This window comes from Scyliorhinus torazame, chromosome 2, assembly GCF_047496885.1.
Source record: "Scyliorhinus torazame isolate Kashiwa2021f chromosome 2, sScyTor2.1, whole genome shotgun sequence".
Lineage (NCBI taxonomy): Eukaryota > Metazoa > Chordata > Chondrichthyes > Carcharhiniformes > Scyliorhinidae > Scyliorhinus > Scyliorhinus torazame.
This window is the reverse complement of record NC_092708.1, coordinates 218,822,551-218,836,711: the sequence shown is the minus strand read 5'-3', so window position 1 is coordinate 218,836,711 and position 14,161 is coordinate 218,822,551. Positions and strand designations below refer to the sequence as shown.

Here is a 14,161-nt window from a genome sequence, read left to right as displayed (position 1 = left end):
AGCAGGGCTGAACGGCCATTGATCAGAAATGCTGCATGCTAGAAGTTCAGCTCATGCTGAACTTGAATAAACACAAACCTGTTCTTTTTGACTGTACATTTGAATCTTCTTCAGCTCTTCACTAAGCTTCCGTGTGTACTCCTCTTTCTGATTCTCCGCTTCCATGGACTGCAACATTTGAAGTTCCTTGAGGGCCTGCTGATGCTGATCTTCAAGGCGAAGGACTTCTTCTCGAATCACATCAAGACGGCTCTGATGCTCCTGTTCCAGTAAAGCCTTCAGGTTGCCCAGAGCTGCCTCCAAATCTACCTGCAAATCAATCGAGATAAGTGAGCAAATGTCAAAAGTTGATTCAGCCACGACTTCAAAATAGGTTTTCTGCTTTTTTAAAATTCATGAATACATCTCAAATTCAATGACAACTTAGGAATCAAGAGCAGGATGGGCTGTAATACAGAAATACATCAGCAGTTTCCATTATAATTAAAAGAAAAAAACAATTCCCTCAGTTGTTGGGGTCTGGAACAATGCCCAAGAAGCTAGTGGATGTCGATTTCACAAATAATTTTAAGAGTTAGACAGATACATCAGTATGAGGAATTCATAGGTTAATAGGAAAAATGTTGGCCCTTCACCACTTAATTGATTCATATCCATCCATGCTTTCAAATCCCTCACAGCCTCACCCTTCCCTATCTCAATCTTCCCCCAGTACCACCACTCTCCAATAACTGCGGGTGATCTAAATCTCACCTCTTGAGCATTACCAATTTTAATTCCTCCACTTGGAAAGGTCACAAATTTGAAATGGTAACCCTGTTCCTTTCTATAAAGATGTTGTCAGAATTGCTGAGTATTCCCTACATTTAGGTTTTCTGGGCTATAAATATATGTTGTCGCAATGCAGCAATAAGTTTGACTGTTCTTTCAGAGATCCAGCACAGGCAAGACAACGCAAATGGTCTCGTTAAATGCTGCAAGTTTCTATGATTCAACAAAATGTGGGGACGGGTGACTTCCGGTTGCAGTCATGGAGTGAGTAGTTGCGCATTTGGTAGCTCCCACTCAAGGTGGAATTTTCCTGTCCTATCCCCATCTGAGGGGTGAAATCTGGATGGAAAGAGGTGTAGGAGTGCCAGGAGGTGTAACTCCTTTGATGTGGTTGGTGGATGGATCCATGAATTAGGAGTGGGTCAAGAAGAAGGGAGCTGTTGGAGCAGGAGAGTCTTTGTGGTGCGCCACAGGACAAGATGGCGGACCTATTCTGACCACCCAGTGGTCAACAGAGCAGCTGGTGGACTTTTTAAATGATAAGTTCCGTCAACTAATGTGGCAGGGGGGTGGGAACCGATGCAGGAAGTCGGAAGGTAGTAAAATAGGGACAGAAAGAAAAGGCACTAAGGGGGAAAGTGTAACGCAAAGAAGCCGTAGTCAGAAATCAAAAAGGGCGACAGCTCAGGGTACAGTGAATGAGGGGAGCTCAGTGTATAGGCCCAGGAATAAAATGGGAAGTAAAAACAGAAATGGAAAGCGACGCGGCAGGTTGTTACACGAAGATATGGGTTCAACAACAAGGAAAATTAGGAGAAAAGTTAAGAGGAAAAATAACTTAGGCGAGGTTACTGATCAAGCTTCAAAACAGAGGTATAAAAGCCAATATAAGTGTACTTTACCTGAATACTTGTAGTATCCGGAATAAGGTAAATGAGTTGATGGCGCAAATCATTGTGAATGACTATGATTTAGTGGCCATTACTGAAACATGGTTAAAGGATGGTCACGACTGGGAGTTAAATATCCACGGGTATCAAACTATTCGGAAGGACAGAGTGGATGGTAATGGAGAAGGTGTAGCTCTGTTATTTAAGGATGACATCCGGGCAATAGTAAGGGATGACATCGGTGCTATGGCAGATGAGGTTGAATCCATTTGGGTGGAAATCAGGAATAGTAAGGTGAAAAAGTCACTGATAGGAGTAGTCTATAGGCCACCAAATAGTAGCATTATAGTGGGGCGGATAATAAACAAAGAAATAACTGATGCATATAGAAATGGTACAGCAGTTATCATGGGGGATTTTAATCTACATGTCGATTGGTTTAACCAGGTCGGTCAAGGCAGCCTTGAGGAGGAGTTTATAGAATGTATCCGTGATAGTTTCCTAGAACAGTATGAACAAGCGGTCCTAGATTTGGTCCTGTGTAATGAAACAGGATTAATTAATGATCTCATAGTGAGGGATCCTCTCAGAAGGAGCGATCACAATATGATGGAATTTAAAATATAGATGGAGGGTGAGAAGGTAAAATCAAACACTAGTGTTTTGTGCTTAAACAAAGGAGATTATAATGGGATGAGAGAAGAGCTAGCTAAGGTAGACTGGGAGCAAAGACTTTATGGTGAAACAGTTGAGGAACAGTGGAGAACCTTCCAAGCGATTTTTCAGTGCTCATAAAGGAAGGACGGTAGAAAGAGGGAAAATCGACCGTGGATACCTCAGGAAATAAGGGAGTATCAAATTGAAGGAAAAAGCATACAAAGTGGCAAAGATTAGTGGGAGACTAAGGACTGGGAAATCTTTAGGGGGCAACAGAAAGCTACTAAAAAAGCTATAAAGAAGAGCAAGATAGATTATGAGAGTAAGCTTGCTCAGAATATAACAAATTGTAAAAGTTTCTACAAATATATAAAACAAAAAAAAGAGTGGCTACGGTAAATATTGGTCCTTTAGAGGATGAGAAGGGAGATTTAATAATGAGAGATGAGAGACTTCCGGGTGCGGCGATGACCAGCTGAGTCGCACGTTTCGGCAGCTCCCGGTGAAACGGACTTTTGGGCTCTTGATAGGAGCCCCAACGGCAATTTTGACGGCTAAAAACACTGTGCGGTAAACCAGAAGGGAATCCCCCCTGGATACGGATGAAAAAAGGAGGAGAAAGTGGCCGGATTGCAGTGGATCCTTTAGAACAGCGGCAAGGAAGGCAAGCAAAAACCAAGATGGCGTCGGAAGGTGGCAGTTTAACATGGGGCCCTGAACAACAAGAGTTCTTGAAATGCTGTGTGGAAGAGCTCAAAAAGGAAATGAAGAAAGAGCTGTTGGCCCCGATACTACAGGCGATCGAAGGGCTAAAGGAGGAATAAAAGACCCAGGAGCGGGAGCTTCGGGTCGTGAAGGCAAAGGCAGCCGAGAATGAGGACGACATACAGGGCCTGGTTGTGAAGACGGAGACGCATGAGGCACATCAGGAACGATGTGTGGAAAGGTTGGAGGCACTGGAGAACAACGCAAGGAGGAACAACCTGAGGATTCTTGGTCTTCCTGAAGGTGTGGAGGGAGCGGACGTCGGGGCATATGTGAGCACGATGCTGCACTCGTTAATGGGAGCGGAGGCCACGGCGGGTCCGTTGGAGGTGGAGGGAGCATACCGAGTGATGGCGCGAGGGCCGAGAGCAGGAGAAATTCCCAGAGCCATAGTGGTGAGATTCCTCCGTTTTAAGCATAGAGAAATGGTCCTTAGATGGGCAAAGAAAACTCGGAGCAGTAAATGGGAGAACGCGGTGATCCGCGTTTATCAAGACTGGAGTGCGGAGGTGGCGAGAAGGAGGGCGAGCTTTAATCGGGCCAAGGCGGTGCTTCATAAAAAGAAGATAAAATTTGGAATGCTGCAACCGGCAAGACTGTGGGTCACATATCGAGGGAGGCACCACTACTTTGAGACGGCGGATGAAGCGTGGACTTTTATTGTGGAAGAAAAACTGGAATGAGCGGCCAAGGTACTTAAAGATTTTATGGAGCAGATGGGAGGTGTAGACCCGTGGAGATTTAGCAGACCTAGGAGTAAGGAGTTCTTGTTTTTCTCCTATGTCCATAAAGTCAACTCGCGAATAGACTTTTTTGTGCTGGGAAGGGCGTTGATCCCGAAGGTGAGGGGAACGGAGTATACGGCTATAGCCATTTCGGATCACGCTCCACACTGGGTAGACTTGGAGATAGGGGAGGAAACAGGAGGGCGCCCACCCTGGAGAATGGACATGGGACTAATGGCAGATGAGGGTGTGTGTCTAAGGGTGAGGAGGTGCATTGAAAAGTACTTGGAACTCAATGATAATGGGGAGGTCCAGGTGGAAGTGGTCTGGGAGGCGTTGAAGGCGGTGGTTAGAGGGGAGCTGATATCAATAAGGGCACATAAAGGGAAGCAGGAGAGTAAGGAACGGGAGCGGTTGCTGCAAGAACTTTTGAGGGTGGACAGACAATATGCGGAAGCACCGGAGGAGGGACTGTACAGGGAAAGGCAAAGGCTACATGTAGAATTTGACTTGCTGACTACGGGCACTGCAGAGGCACAATGGAGGAAGGCACAGGGTGTACAGTACGAATATGGGGAGAAGGCGAGCAGGTTGCTGGCACACCAATTGAGGAAAAGGGGAGCAGCGAGGGAAATAGGGGGAGTGAGGGATGAGGAAGGAGAGATGGAGCGGGGAGCGGAGAGAGTGAATGGAGTGTTCAAGACATTTTATAAAAAATTATATGAAGCTCAACCCCCGGATGGGAGGGAGAGAATGATGGGCTTCTTGGATCGGCTGGAATTTCCCAAGGTGGAAGAGCAGGAAAGGGTAGGACTGGGAGCACAGATCGAGGTAGAAGAAGTGGTGAAAGGAATTAGGAGCATGCAGGCGGGAAAGGCCCCGGGACCGGATGGATTCCCAGTCGAATTCTATAGAAAATATGTGGACTTGCTCGCCCCGGTATTGACGAGGACCTTTAATGAGGCAAAGGAAAGGGGACAACTGCCCCCGACTATGTCTGAAGCAACGATATCGCTTCTCTTAAAGAAGGAAAAGGACCCGCTACAATGCGGGTCCTATAGACCTATTTCCCTCCTAAATGTAGATGCCAAGATCCTGGCCAAGGTAATGGCAATGAGAATAGAGGAATGTGTCCCGGGGGTGGTCCACGAGGACCAAACTGGGTTTGTGAAGGGGAGACAGCTGAACACGAATATACGGAGGCTGTTAGGGGTAATGATGATGGCCCCACCAGAGGGGGAAACGGAGATAGTAGTGGCGATGGATGCCGAGAAAGCATTTGATAGAGTGGAGTGGGATTATTTGTGGGAGGAATTGAGGAGATTTGGTTTTGGAGAGGGGTATGTTAGATGGGTGCAGCTGTTGTATAGGGCCCCGATGGCGAGCGTGGTCACGAATGGACGGGGATCTGCATATTTTCGGCTCCATAGAGGGACAAGGCAGGGATGCCCTCTGTCCCCATTATTGTTTGCACTGGCGATTGAGCCCCTGGCGATAGCGTTGAGGGGTTCCAAGAAGTGGATGGGAGTACTTAGAGGAGGAGAAGAACACCGGGTATCTTTGTATGTGGACGATTTGCTACTATACGTGGCAGACCCGGCGGAGGGGATGCCAGAAATAATGCGGATACTTGGGGAGTTTGGGGATTTTTCAGGGTATAAATTGAACATGGGGAAAAAGTGAGTTGTTTGTGGTGCATCCAGGGGAGCAGAGTAGAGAAATAGAGGCCCTACCGTTGAGGAAGGTAACAGGGGACTTTCGTTACCTGGGGATCCAGATAGCCAAGAATTGGGGCACATTGCATCGGTTAAATTTAACGCGGTTGGTGGAACAAATGGAGGAGGATTTTAAGAGATGGGATATGGTATCCCTGTCACTGGCAGGGAGGGTGCAGGCGGTTAAGATGGTGGTCCTCCCGAGATTCCTCTTTGTGTTTCAGTGCCTCCCGGTGGTGATCACAAAGGCTTTTTTTTTTTTTTAAAAAGGATTGAAAAGAGCATCATGGGTTTTGTGTGGGCCGGGAAGACCCCGAGAGTGAGGAAGGGATTCTTACAGCGTAGCAGGGATAGGGGGGGGCTGGCACGACCGAGCCTAAGTGAGTATTATTGGGCCGCTAATATTTCAATGGTGAGTAAGTGGATGGGAGAGGAGGAGGGAGCGCCGTGGAAGAGATTAGAGATGGCGTCCTGTAGGGGGACTAGCCTACAGGCTATGGTGACAGCCCCATTGCCGTTCTCACCGAGGAACTACACCACAAGCCCGGTGGTCGTGGCTACACTGAAGATTTGGGGACAGTGGAGACGGCATAGGGGAAAGACTGGAGCCTTGGGGGGGTCCCCGATAAGAAACAACCATAGGTTTGCCCCGGGGGGAATGGATGGGGGATATGGAATGTGGCAAAGAGCAGGAATAACGCAACTGAAAGATCTGTTTGTGGATGGGAAGTTCGCGAGTCTGGGAGCGCTGACCGAGAAATATGGGTTGCCCCAAGGGAATGCATTCAGGTATATGCAACTGAGGGCTTTTGCGAGGCAACAGGTGAGGGAATTCCCGCAGCTCCCGACACAAGAGGTGCAGGACAGAGTGATCTCAAAGACATGGGTGGGGGATGGTAAGGTGTCAGATATATATAGGGAAATGAGGGACGAAGGGGAGACTATGGTAGATGAACTAAAAGGGAAATGGGAAGAAGAGCCAGGGGAGGAGATCAAGGAGGGGCTGTGGACAGATGCCCTAAGCAGGGTAAACTCGTCGTCCTCGTGTGCCAGGCTAAGCCTGATTCAGTTTAAGGTATTACACAGGGCGCATATGACTGGAGCACGGCTCAGTAAATTTTTTGGGGTGGAGGATAGGTGTGCGAGGTGCTCGAGAAGCCCAGCGAATCATACCCATATGTTTTGGTCATGCCCGGCACTACAGGGGTTTTGGATGGGGGTGACAAAGGTGCTTTCAAAAGTAGTGGGGGTCCGGGTCGAACCAAGCTGGGGGTTGGCTATATTTGGGGTTGCACAAGAGCCGGGAGTGCAGGAGGCGAGAGAGGCCGATGTTTTGGCCTTTGCGTCCCTAGTAGCCCGGCGCAGGATATTGTTAATGTGGAAAGAAGCCAAGCCCCCGGGGGTGGAGACCTGGATAAATGACATGGAAGGGTTTATAAAGCTAGAGCGGATTAAGTTCGTTCTAAGGGGGTCGGCTCAAGGGTTCACCAGGCGGTGGCAACCGTTGGTCGAATACCTCGCAGAAAGATAGATGGAATGGAAAAAAGAAGGCAGCAGCAGCAGCCCAGGATCGGGGGGGGGGGGGGGGGGGGGGGGGGGGGGGGGGGGGGGAGGAACCAGAAGGACTCTCAGGGTTGTTAATATATACTGTATAATATGTATAGGTCGTTGCGACAGATAATTATATATTGGACTGTTAAATTATATTTTTGGAGTGTGTTACTTGTGATAAGGCAGTTGCCAATTAGGGTTAGTTTTCATTTTTGTTATTTATTATTTATTCATTTTTTGTTTATAAAATAGGTCATTGTTATTTGTGTTGTTATAATATTGTGTAAAGGATGCACAATGTACTGTGTTGGTTGACCAAAAATTTTCAATAAAATATTTATTAAAAAAAAAATAATGAGAGATGAGGAAATGGCTGAGGAACTGAACAGGTTTTTTGGGTCGGTGTTCAGTGGAAGACACAAATAACATGCCAGTGACTGATAGAAATGAGGCTATGACAGGTGAGGACCTTGAGATGATTGTTATCACTAAGGAGGTAGTGATGGGCAAGCTAATGGGGCTAAAAGTAGACAAGTCTCCTTGCCCTGATGGAATGCATCCCAGAGTGCTAAAAGAGATGGCTAGGGAAATTGCAAATGCACTAGTGATAATTGACCAAAATTCACTAGACTCTGGGGTGGTCCCGGTGGATTAGAAATTAGCAAACGTGACACCACTGTTTAAAAAAGGAGGTAGGCAGAAAGTGGGTAATTATAGGCCAGTTAGCTTAATTTCGGTAGTAGGGAAGATGCTGGAATCTATCATCAAGGAAGAAATAGCGAGGCATCTGGATGGAAATTGTCCCATTGGGAGACGCAGCATGGGTTCATAAAGGGCAGGGCGTGCCTAACTAATTTAGTGGAATTTTTTGAGGACATTACCAGTGCGGTAGCCAACGGGGAGCCAATGGATGTGGTATATCTGGATTTCCAGAAAGCTTTTGCCAAGGTGCCACACAAAAGGTTGCTGCATAAGATAAAGATGCATGGCATTAAGGGTAAAGTAGTAGCATGGATGGAGGATTGGTTAATTAACAGAAAGCAAAGAGTGGGGATTAATGGGTGTTTCGCTGGTTGGCAATCAGTAGCTAGTTGTGTCCCTCAGGGATCAGTGTTGGGCTCACAATTGTCATAGGTGATTTGGAGTTGGGGACCAAGGGCAATGTGTCCAAGTTTGCAGATGACACTAAGATGAGTGGTAAAGCAAAAAGTGCAGAGGATACTGGAAGTCTGCAGAGGGATTTGGATAGGTTAAGTGAATGGGCTAGCGTCTGGCAGATGGAATACAATGTTGACAAATGTGAGTTATCCATTTTGGTAGGAATAACAGCAAACGGGATTATTATTTAAATGATAAAATATTAAAACATGCTGTGCAGAGAGACCTGGATGTGTTAGTGCATGAGTCGCAAAAAGTTGGTTTACAGGTGCAACAGGTGATTAAGAAGGCAAATGGAATTTTGTCCTTCATTGCTGGAGGGATGGAGTTGAAGACTAGGGAGGTTATGCTGCAATTGTATAAGGTGTTAGTGAGGCCACACCTGGAGTATTAGAACATAGAAAAATACAGCACAGATCAGGCCCTTCAGCCCACGATGTTGTGCCGAACCTTTGTCCTAGATTAATCATAGATTATCATTGAATTTACAGTGCAGAAGGAGGCCATTCGGCCCATTGAGTCTGCACCAGCTCTTGGAAAGAGCACCCTACCAAACTCAACACCTCCACCCAACACCAAGGGCAATTTTGGACACTAAGGGCAATTTATCAAGGCCAATCCACCTAACCTGCACATCTTTGGACTGTGGGAGGAAACCGGAGCACCCGGAGGAAACCCACGCAGACACGGGGAGGATTCCGTCAGACTCCGCACAGACAGTGACCCAAGCCGGAATCGAACCTGGGACCCTGGAGCTGTGAAGCAATTGTGCTATCCACAATGCTACCGTGCTGCCCTTAAGAACAAATAAATCTACACTATATCATTTTCCCTTAATCCATGTACCTATCCAATAGCTGCTTGAAGGTCCCTAATGTTTCCGACTCAACTACTTCCACAGGCAGTGCATTCCATGCCCCCACTACTCTCTGGGTAAAGAACCTACCTCTGACATCCCCCCTATATCTTCCACCATTCACCTTAAATTTATGTCCCCTTGTGATGGTTTGTTCCACCAGGGGAAAAAGTCTCTGACTGTCTACTCTATCTATTCCCCATATCATCTTATTAACCTCTATCAAGTCGCCCCTCATCCTTCTCCGTTCTAATGAGAAAAGGCCTAGCACCCTCAACCTTTCCTCGTAAGAGCTACTCTCCATTCCAGGCAACATCCTGGTAAATCTCCTTTGTGTTCAGTTTTGGTCTCCTTACCTGAGAAAGGACATACTGGCTCTGGAGGGTTTGCAGAGGAGATTCACTAGGTTAATCCCAGAGCTGAAGGGGTTGGATTACGAGGAGAGGTTGAATAGGCTGGGACTGTACTCGGAATTTAGAAGGATGCGGAGGATCTTATAGAAACATATAAAATTATGAAAGGAATAGATAGGATAGATGCGGGCACGTTGTTTCCACTGGCGGGTGAAAGCATAACTAGGCGGCATAGCCTCAAAATAAGGGGAAGTAAATTTAGGACTGAGTTTAGGAGGAAATTCTTCACCCAAAGGGTTGTGAATCTATGGAATTCCTTGCCCAGTGAAGCAGTAGAGGTTCCTTCGTTAAATGTTTTTACGATAAAGATAGATAGATTTTTGAAGAATAAAGGGGTTAAGAGTTATGGTGTTCGGGCGGAAAGTGGAGCTGAGTCCACAAAAGATCAGCCATGATCTCATTGAATAGCGGAGCAGGCTCAAGAGGGCAGATGGCCTACTCCTGCTCCTAGTTCTTATGTAAAAGAGGAGGGAGGCCCTGGAGGGTTTGGTGGCAGGGTGTTTGGGGAGTATCAAGGATAAGTGCATCTTTTTCTGTTTCTTTGTTTCTTGGGAGACTTTGTCACGAATGGGGGTGTTGGGGTTTGGAGGTCTTGGGTGGAGGCTGCCATGCTAGCTGGGCAGGCTAGTTAACAAGGGCGAACAGTGGGGGGTGGTAGTTATGGCACAGTTGGAAAAGGAGTGATGACGGTGGACATCAGAGGGTGGGCCTGGAGGGTCGTGTGACATGAACTGGGCGCTGGCCCAAGAAGGGGCATGGTTGATCGGCAAGTGGGGGGGGGGTCCCCAACCAGGCTGGTCATTTGAGGGGGCTGAATGGGCTGGTCAAACGGTCATGCGTTCGGCACCTGAGGAGTCTGAAGGCGGACGTGGCTTTTCTACAAGACGCATTTAAAGATTGGTGACCAGACAAGGTTGAGGAAAGGATGGGTAGGGCAGGTGTTCCATTCGGGCGTGGGCGTGAAGACGAGGGGGATGGCGGTGCTGGTGAACAAGCAGGTGGCATACAAGGTGGTTAACATTGTGGCCGATTCGGGGGGAGGTTCGTGATGATGAGTGGGAAGCTGGTGGGGATGTCGATGGTCGTGGTAGACATTTTTGCCCCTAATAGGGATGATGTGGATTTTTTGAGGTGGGTGCTGGGGACGATCCTGGACTTCGACTCACTTCGGTTGGATCATGTGTGGTGGGGGGATTTTAACACCTTCATTGAGCCAAGTTTGGACCGGTCGAGTTGCAAGGGAGCCGAAGGGGTTTATGGAGCATTTGGGAGGGGTGGACCCGTGGAGGTTTGGGAGGCCAGGGCAAAGGAATTTTTGTATTTCTCCCATGTGCACAGGGTGTACTCCCAGATTGACTGCAGTGGAGGCTGGATGTAGGGCTGTTTGCGGATGAGGAGATGTGCAAGTGGGTGAGGACCGCTATTCGGGGATACACAAAGCTGAATGATACCGGGGAGCGGGAATGCGGCAGTTCCTGGACGGGTTAGAGTTTTCCAGCGTGGATGAGGAGTTGGTGCAGGGATTGGGGGCCCCTATCGGGTTGAGGATGAGTATTGGGGACGTTGTAGGCTGGGAAGGCCCAAGGCCCGATGGGTCCCGGTGGAGTTTTATAAAACGTTTGGGGGGTACCTGGGGCCGTTGCTGTGAGGAAATTCAATGAATCTCGGGAGAGGGGGGAACTTCCCCCCCCCCCCCCCCACATTGTTGCAGGCATCCATCTCCCTGATATTGAAGAAGGACAAGGATCCGGAGCAGTGTGGATCATTCCGTCTGATATTGTTGTTGAATCTGGACGTTGAGTTGTTGGCGAAGGTGTTGGCTTCGCAAATTGAGGACTGTGCCCCGGGGGGTGATAGGCAAGGACCAAACGGGGTTTGTGAAAGGGAGACAGTTGTCGGCAAATGTGAGGAGGCTGCTTAATGTGTTTATGATGCTCCCGGAGGGGCAGGATGTTTCGTGGGTGGCAGCAGACAGGGATTGAGCAATTCGGGGACCTGTTCATAGGGGGAAGCTTTGAGAAATTAGAGGACCTGGAGGAAGAGTATGAAGTGCCCAGGGAGAATGGTTTCAGGTACTTGCAGGTCCGGGATTTCATGAGGAGAGAGGTGCCGTCCTTTCCCAGGTTGCCGCCCTTGGGGCTGCAAAGTAAGGTGTTGTCGAGGAAGGAGATAGGGGAGGGGAAGGTGTCCGAGGTCGACAAGGAGCTGATGGATTGGTAGAGGGCCCCGGTGGGGGACATCCAGCGGAAATGAGGCCTGGACTTGGGAGGAGGCTCTGTGGAGGGTGAACGGGTCCTCGTCCTTGCAAGGCTCAGCCTTATTCAGTTTACAGTAGTCCACAGGGCTCATATAATGGCTGCGCAGATGAGTAGATCCTTTGAGGGAGTAGAGGATAGGTGTGGGTGGTGCACGGGGGAGACCCGCGAATGTTTTGGGCATATCGGAAGCTAAAGTGGTTCTGGCAGGGATTTGCAGATGTAATGTCCGTGGTGTGGGGTTAAAGGTGGCCCCGAGCCCAGATGTGGCAATATTTGGGGTGTCAGAAGAGCCGGGAGTCCAGGGGGTGAGAGAGACCGATGTTTTGGCCTTTGTCTCCCTGATAGCCCGGAAAAAATTTTGCTTGGATGGAGGGACTCGGAGCTGCCAAAAGCGGGGGTGTGGGTGAGCGACCTGGTGGAATTCCAGAGGCTGGAGATGGTAAAGCTCATCCTGAGGGGGAGGGTTGATGGGTTTGCTTGGAGGTGGAAGCCATTCATTGACTTCTTTAAGGAGGATTGAGGTACAAGCAGAAGGGGATGGGGTCATAAGGGAGTTAAAATAGGGCAGGCAGGATGGGAGAAGGGGGCATGGCAGGGGCTGGAGTGGGTGTTGATTCTTTATTACGTTGTATAATTTAACTTCTGCTTTTGTTTGTTTATGCAAATTCCTCAATCATAGAATTTACAGTGAGAAGGAGACCATTCAGCCCATTGAGTCTGCACCGGCCCTTCGAAAGAGCACCCTACTTAACCCCACCTAACCTTTTTGGACACTAAGGGCAATTTTTTAGCATGGCCAATCCACCTAACCTGCATATCTTTGGACTGTGGGAGGAAACTGGAGGACCCGGAGGAAATCCACATAGACACGGGGAGAATGTGCAGACTCTGCACAGACGGTGACCCAAGCGCCAGGAATCAAACCTGGGACCCTGATGCTGTGAAGCAACTGTGCTAATCACTGTGCTACAGTGCTGCCCAAATAAAATATTTTTTTTAAAATGAAATGTGGGGACAGATATTTATTCTTGGAAAAGTTGGCACAAGAAGTGGATGCAAAAAGGTTTTAATATATTAAACAGATAGATGTAAGATTTATTTTTAAGGTAAAAAGGGCGGGATCAAATTATATAATGTTCAAGAAGGCAACCCTACATCAGCATATTTAGTGGCTTCTTTTAACATGCTTCCTATTCACCATTTCTAGGAAGAAACCTGTGCATTGGATAACTACTAAAAAGTACTCCAGGCTGAGTGCAGTTAAATATTTGAATAATTGGGATACAAGAGAATTTGTTTATTTTTGTCTGGTCCAGGACCAAAGTAACACAACTGTAATTAAGTTTACCAACCTTGTGGATTTCTCCCAGTTCTGCAGCCATGGCTTTAAATTTTTCCATATGTATGGCAGCTAATTCAATTCGGATCATCTCCTGTGCACTACTCAATTCAGCTTCATGATCAGCTTTCAGCTGATTTACTTCCCTATCTAGTTTCTCAGCGCTCTCTCCCTTAATTGTGTCTAAATCTTCCTCATAGGTTCTCACTGCCTCCTGCAGTCTGTAAATCTCTGACTGGTGTTTACATGCTACATCTTCCAGTTCTGCTGAGTGTTTCAGTTTTAAGGTCTCCAATGCAGCCAACTTCTCCTTCTCGAAAGCTTCCATTTCATCTTGATGCTTGGCGTGCAGCCCAGCTTTCAGATCCTCTACTTGATTCAAGTGGTTTTCCATCAGATGTTTGCTTTGGTTTTCTAACTCCTCTGTATGTCTTTTCTTCAGCTCCTGTAGAAGGATCTCCTGTTCAGACATAAAATTGTCCATCATCTGTCTGTGCTCTTCCATGAACCTAAAAAGTTAATATGAATGTCAAGAGAAAATGGATTTTTATAATATTTTTAACACCAAAACATCCTCTTCAATATTTTAAATGAGTTTCCATTTTAACTCCACCATCACACATTATTGGAAAGGAAGCACAAGCATAGCATCACAATAAACATGGTCTCAGATTGACAAGTGGAACAAAGACACTGGCCCCTATTTGAAATATAATTCATGTGTTTCACTTTCTGGAGGTTAAGGGTAGAGAAAATAGACTGCACCAAAAGATTCATCTGGAGATTAAATGAATTGGGTAGAATCTGTTATGCAAAATTGCGTACTATACAATGACTTGCTTGGCTGTGACTTACTTTTCTCATTCTATGGGACAGGTGATGAATATTTTGTAAATGCAATCAATAGTCGTGTTAGGCCCTGGAAACACATTATTTTCTATGTTGCATGCGAGAGGAAGGCTGGCAGTTGTGGAATGGTCAAGTAGGGCAACTGCAAGTCTGCAACTATCAGCTTTTCGCATGTGCACAAAGTGAAAATTATTCCATAATATCTTGAGAACAA

The 14,161-nt window shown here is 47.3% G+C and overlaps 1 protein-coding gene across 1 annotated transcript in view; it reads right to left on the bottom strand.

The window, feature by feature from the left end:
- Window positions 1-14,161, bottom strand: part of LOC140395958 (pericentrin-like) — a 401,239-nt gene that overhangs the window by 234,176 nt on the left and 152,902 nt on the right. Inside the window, 2 exon segments of the mRNA XM_072483987.1 lie at window positions 79-309; window positions 13,112-13,607. Of these exon segments, the coding sequence (XP_072340088.1) occupies window positions 79-309; window positions 13,112-13,607 (727 nt within the window).